Source organism: Bidens hawaiensis, unplaced genomic scaffold, assembly GCF_021521415.1.
Source record: "Bidens hawaiensis isolate Kalapana, Puna unplaced genomic scaffold, B.hawaiensis_p1.1 tig00010463_1, whole genome shotgun sequence".
Taxonomy (NCBI): domain Eukaryota; kingdom Viridiplantae; phylum Streptophyta; class Magnoliopsida; order Asterales; family Asteraceae; genus Bidens; species Bidens hawaiensis.
Window position 1 is genome coordinate 394,858 of NW_027491797.1, and position 6,520 is coordinate 401,377.

Consider the following 6,520-nt stretch of genomic DNA (forward strand, 5'->3'; position numbering starts at 1 on the left):
TATTGCGCATCGTGTCCGCTAATCGATACTAGGTTCTTACATACTACATTACGCATACGATATGTGCACTTGCCTATATATGTGTGTGGTTAGCCGGTAAAAATCAATTTTTTTTAATGTAATACGGACACTGTGAAACTCTATGTTATAAACCCTTTCTCATACATCACTCCTCATGTTCATGTTACCTCATACATAATGTTCATCATATTACCTCATATATAACATCATCAATAAATGGCTCGACATGTTCGTTATATAACCATATACATAACATCTTCATGATTCCCTAAATTGTGAAAGGAGTTAAATACTTTGTAGTTCATTACTATTACAAATCAGTGATACCAAAGTGGTTAAACATATGCTTATTGGAAATTTCCTAAGTGAGCCAAAGGTGAGGTCCTTTTGAATGAAAATGTGGCAAATAGGCTAGTGTTCCATGAAGACAATGAATATGACAATGAGGGGTTGACCATACCATGAAGAGTATTATGTGAAGTGTAATGACTTCTACATAAACAATAAGTGGTTCACGGATATCACGTTTACTAACAACTAGGACACTAAGTGGGCTTGTAATTCAATACTGACGTTTACTAACAATTAGGACATTAGAGATTTTCAAAATGTTTAAATTTGGTGCAACAAGCTTCTTTTTCTAATACACTGGATCGTTGGGTTTGGCCTAATGATCCCTCCGGAGTTTTTCTCGGTGGATTCTATGAAAAAGATTTTGTTCAATATATCCAACTTGTCTGTTCCGTTTATTTTAAAGTGGAATAGTCGGGTTCCAAAAAATGTAAACATCCATGCTTGGGAAGCGAAAATGGATAGTCTCTCGACCCTAGTTGTTGTATCCAAAAGAAACATTGAGGTGGGTCCGATGATACGTAGATTATGCGGAGACTATGAAGAATCTAGTTATCATCTCCTCACGTCTTGTTACTTTGCCACATTAATTTGGCAATTTGTTAGCAATAGTGTCATATTTCCCCCATCTTCGCTTTTATAGTGCGTGGTCTTCTTCAAGTTCATGATACTTATTTGGGTTTCACAAAAACAAGGTCTTATTATTCTTACGGCGTGATGGTGCATTTGAAAGACTAGAATTAAGGTCATTTTCTCTAACAAGGCGGATTGTCTTTCAAAATCCGCTGAATATATCAAATCGTTGGGTTTTCTTTGGATTAAAAATCGCTCTTCTTTCAAAAACTTGTTGTGGAAAGATTGGTGTAACTTTCACTTGTAATTTTCTTTGTTTGTTTGTTTTAATTTTCTAGCTTCTAGTTAGTCGTGTTTTTTTTAATGAAGTTCACTGTTAAAAAAAATCAAAATCTATGGATCAATCTCCATTGAAATTTTTGTGAAAAGTTTATATTTAATTACTAATAATATTACTTAGGTTTGCAATCTTGTTGATAACAGCTTTGTAAAACTAAGACGTGTCCAAAATAAATCTAAAATGAATGAGATATCTATTGAATTCATTGCCAAATAATATATTCTTATTTCTCAATCAAAACTCCCTCCATCTGAAAGGAGCAATTACACATAAGCACTAGCCATTACAAGAAAGATGCAACACAATTTGAATATTCAATTAAATAAAAAAAACAACTTTTGATCAAGCTGGAAGATTTTAGCACAATGATAACTGAACACAGCAATTTCTATTAGAATGTATACCCTATAGTTTCTACCTCCGTTGGTCGCCATAACGTCTTCTGGACACACAACAAGCCTTCTTGTTCCTTGCTGTAAGTCATAACAATATTCCAATGCATCGACTTGACCATGCTCTCGATCTCAGCGATCGTTTCAACATTGTCACGGACGATTATTTTTCCTTTTGGCCTTAAGATCCTGTCAACTTCTGCAATCACTGATGCTAACTTGCACCTATAACCGAAATTAATCCCTCAGTTTTTTTTTTTACTTTTTAGGAAACCATGAGAACCCGTCACAGAAAACTCAAGGTACCCATCATAATACTCTGCTAACTAGTGGGACCAGACAGCGTGAAATTCATGGGTTTGGGTTAGTGTAAATGGGTTCAGGCCAGTTTCAGGTCGAACGCTCGTGTCAACCCAGCAGGTTAGAGGGTTGACCCGTTTTACACAATTACTTTTTATTTGATAGTTTTGAAATATTCTTTATGTCATAAATGAAATTGGTTGGCTACTTGTAAGCCAAAATTTAATACTTGAAAAGATAAACTAACATAAGATTTTATTACTAAAATGTAGTTGTTTTATATACATGTGTACTTTTTGTTGTAAATAGTAATTTTAAAGTACTAGTATGTGATAAAAAATAAATATAAATTTATGTTAAGCGGGGTCGTGTTCGTATATGCACGATTTTCGGGTTCGTTTCGGGCTGGACCTGCCAACCTACGAATACAATTCTTTCTATGGACAGGTGGCCTTGAATGATTGGTGAATGGGTCAATTATGAAACTTTTTGAAATGGGTCAAAGTTTGTAACAGAGCCCAGTAAAATCTAACCCGTTTTCTAGTAAACAGGTCAAAAATGGCACCTTTTGTAGCAAAAGATCAAATGAATTACCTTTTTTTAAGATCTGAGAAAAGATGATCAGCATGAAGAAGATCATATGTTCTTGGATAAGTACTGAATGATTCACACCAATTATGATATATCCCAAACAGTCCTCGTTCATATATAACCGCAAGCGTATCGGGTGAATCTACCGGCACAACATTCATCACCCAAACTTTCAAATCTCTCAACGCAGCCGCAAATCTAACATACATTAAACAACATAACAGCTCAGACTAAGTAACATTAAGTATACTTGTTTGACTTTGACTTACCCTCCATAAATGGATCTCATATCCATGACATTTCTAATAGTTGACCAGTCAAGTCCCAAACCGTTAATGTATGACTTGGAGACCACGCGTTTCCAGTGGTCATAGTCAGCAGTGAAGTCATCGGGTGCGGGTTTTCCATAAGCGCCCTTATCCGTGCTCTTCAACCAGTAAGGTGGCGAGTCCAACCTTTCGGGCCACATTTTGGGCCAGTTTGACCCGCGTGCTGATAAGTCAACTGGGACCTTATGCATGCATGCCTCGAGTTCTACATTCCTGTTGTATCATAAATCATGTCAACATATTCTTTAACAGAATAATCTTTAAAAAAAAAAGAAAAATAAGAATCTTACCAGATTGCATCTGGATCGTCGTTGCTTTGACATATAGGCGGATCGTTTTGTTTTCGGTCCTCATAACATTCATTAGAAGTTGGCTTTTGGTATATTGCTGCACCTACTTCATTCAGTGTATCTTGATAAATCACCACAAGCTCCCAACACATAGCCTTTGTCAATTTAGACATAGCTGCCACATCATCATTTCACATATAAGATGAGAATTAATAACCAATAATTACTATCTAATTTCAGAAAGCTTTACCTTCCCATATTTCCAAATCTTCACCCTCCTTTTGGTAAACTGGGGTAGCAGACCAAACAAAATAACCACCGGGCCGTAAAAGACGGTTAAGCTCCAACAATAGTTTCCCACCTGAAAACATATTATTTGAGACTATCCTGTTTAAAAATATTTCTGTTTATAGACCAAAACTCATTTTTTGAAACTATTATTATTACCTTCAACGTGCCAGGGGACTCTGCAACGGGCACAATGAATGGCATCAAATACTTTACTAGGGTAAGGTAATCTTTGGGTACCCATAACAGCTGAAATGGCGGGAATGCCCCTCTCGAGTGCAAATTGAACTTGTGCTTCGTGTTCGTCTTTTGGTGCGAATGACATTGCTAGTACGTCTCTCTCGAAAAGGTAACCTCCAAAGCTTGCAACACCACATCCGACATCGAGTATCACACGGGTTCTTTTGCCCCATTCAATATCAGGCAATGACTGCAATTGTATGATGAGAAAGCAAACTTATTATGAGAATTAGGGGCGTAAACGAGCAAGCTGCTCATGAGCTACTCAATATTAGCTAACAAAAAGCTTGAATCGACCCAAGCTTAAACGAGCTCGAGCCTAAAAGTAAGCATGTTTAATAAACAAGCCCGGTACAGGGTTCACTTATCGAACTCGACTGGCACGTGAGCCTAAATGATCCTACTATTTTTTTAATTTTTATTTAATAAATTAAATTTATAACTTTATAACAATTATTATATATAAGATTATGCTAAAAATAGCTAAACAAAAATACATTATATATAGAAATTATAACTAAATTATAAATTAATTAATTATAAGTGCATATTAATAAACTAGTAAATAATAAACAAGTTCAAGCTTAAAAAGTACTCAAGAGCCGTACTCAAGCTTAAGAAATAGGGCTCGAAACGAGCTGAGACCGAGCTCAAGCTCTCTCGTAAGTTAAATGAGGCGAGATCGGGGTCATAAAAATAATCTAGGTTTTGTCCAAATACTATATTATTTATAAATATAATCTAGGTTTGGGAGGCTTTATGAATCGATAATATACTTATGGGTGACTTCAAATTGACCGATTTGACCGGTTTCCAAATTTTTTTCTATATTTTACGCGTTTGAATTTTGAAAGAGATAAAAGTTAATCGAGGCTTACCTTTTGGATATGATCAATATAGTGAACAGCTCCATTCTTGAACTGAGTACCACCCCCGGGAAAAGAAAGATATTGACCGGTTACTTTGACCCAGTTTTGATGCCCTTTTACTTCAGCCAGTTTCGTGCTCGGAATGTTATTGTACCATATCTGCAAAGATACAGTCAGCACCCAGTCAGAAAATCTACAAAGGGGGTAAAATCTCAAGATTTATCGTTACTTTTATCTCAAACGGATTAAACATGTCAAACTTGTCAAACATTTTATTCAAAAATTTTAGCGCATACAACCTCTTAGATCCTTTTATTCAAAAACTAATATGCTTAGTCGAACATTATTGATCTTTTAATCTCTTAATGCATCAATTATTCATAAAATGTTCTGAAAAATGGACAAAAAGATCTTTGACTTTGCAGGTCAACCCAAACTGACCAGCCCGTTTCACCCCATACCAAACCCGATCCATTTCAACCCGTTACCCCACACAAAAGACCATACCATATCTCGGCTTTTGGGCCATCTGATTGGGATCGTGTAACCTCGGGGAAGCGGGACCAGGCAAGTGGGCGGCTCATCAGGACAATGTCTCTCCCTATGCTCATAATGTATTGTACTATGAATCTTTCTAAGGGCTGCAATATTATCAAGACAAGGTATAAAGTCCGGGCCCGTGGCTGCCTTACAAGTCTTCCACTTGTAACTAGTTTCTGACCTTTTTGATTCACTCGCTGACTCATCTGCTTGTGTGGAAAAACCTCCACTTTCAGCCCATGTTTCCTTTGTAATTTCAGCCTGATCAGCACCGGGTAAAGATTTGGACTTTTTACCATCTTCTTGCTTCTTTTCTTCTTTCTCAACCGAGCCCGTTTCGTCCTCATTTCTTAAAACGGGCTCTTCATTGTTCTTGATACGGGTTGTTGATGATGATTCTTCTGGTAAATCACCAGAACTATCTTCAAACTGAGAAGATGGAACTATGGACACCTTTGATGTTGGTTCCGACACGGGTGATGACATAAACATCCATACACCAATCAAACAAAGAGCAGTGACAACAAACACTGTTGCCATTGAGCGTGACGACTTTTTTCCATCAACCCGGGAATATTTTCCCGGAGCCATATGTTAGAATCCTGAAAAGCCCGAATCAGATATCGAATAAATGGACGAACATATAAAGATATGGTGAGCACATACCGAGTATTATCGTTACACATTATTATCTTGTGACGCGTTAAAACAAACATGTCACAATTGTGACATTGCCATATTCCTGTCTATGTTATATTTAGTAAATTAGCATTTTTATTGCTTGGGTTCTGATGTGAGAACAAAAAAGTGGTCCTGGTTTGTTAGGCATGATCTGAGATGAGAATCAAGTAAGAATAATATAGGGAAAATGACACCATACAACCAACACTGTATAAGTCAATACAAACCCTTAACCCATACTGGGGAATTTAAGAGAGTGATAACAAAACAATTATTTAATCATCATATCAATGAATACAAACATTAAGCACCAAAGTGGTTAAAATAGTGAGAAAACAAAAAACACACTATAAAGATTAAAAGAAACATTTTTAAATATTTGTTTTATTCAACAAAATAAATTTAAATCTTCTTCTTATTATCTAATAAATAAATAACTTGGTTGTCACATTTCTCTTTCAGACAAGATTTTTGTTTTCTATCATGATTTTAAATGAAAAAAATACTTAAAATAATATTTGTATTAAAACTTATAAGAAGTTTTAAATTATATCGTATCTTAAAATGTAACTTTATAATTTTTAAAATCTTTATCATTTGTTATTAATAATTCTTAAAAAGATTTAGTAAGTATTTGTCATGTTACCAATGCCTGTAGCATATAAATCTTAATGAAAACTCTATAATTGTACTAGATGGGTTACTAACATAGTAT

At 35.4% G+C, this 6,520-nt stretch overlaps 1 protein-coding gene across 1 annotated transcript; it reads right to left on the bottom strand.

Moving 5' to 3' along the window:
- Positions 1 to 1,676: 1,676 nt before the first annotated feature.
- On the bottom strand, positions 1,677 to 6,060 carry LOC143535291 (putative methyltransferase PMT24). The gene is made up of 8 exons (XM_077029583.1): positions 5,092 to 6,060; positions 4,594 to 4,743; positions 3,635 to 3,905; positions 3,438 to 3,548; positions 3,188 to 3,362; positions 2,838 to 3,110; positions 2,572 to 2,766; positions 1,677 to 1,902 (listed from the first exon to the last, which is right to left on the bottom strand). Exons 1-8 carry the CDS (start codon positions 5,713 to 5,715, stop codon positions 1,677 to 1,679), a joined length of 2,025 nt encoding a protein of 674 aa, XP_076885698.1. The 5' UTR covers positions 5,716 to 6,060.
- Between the last annotated feature and the right edge of the window lie 460 nt (positions 6,061 to 6,520).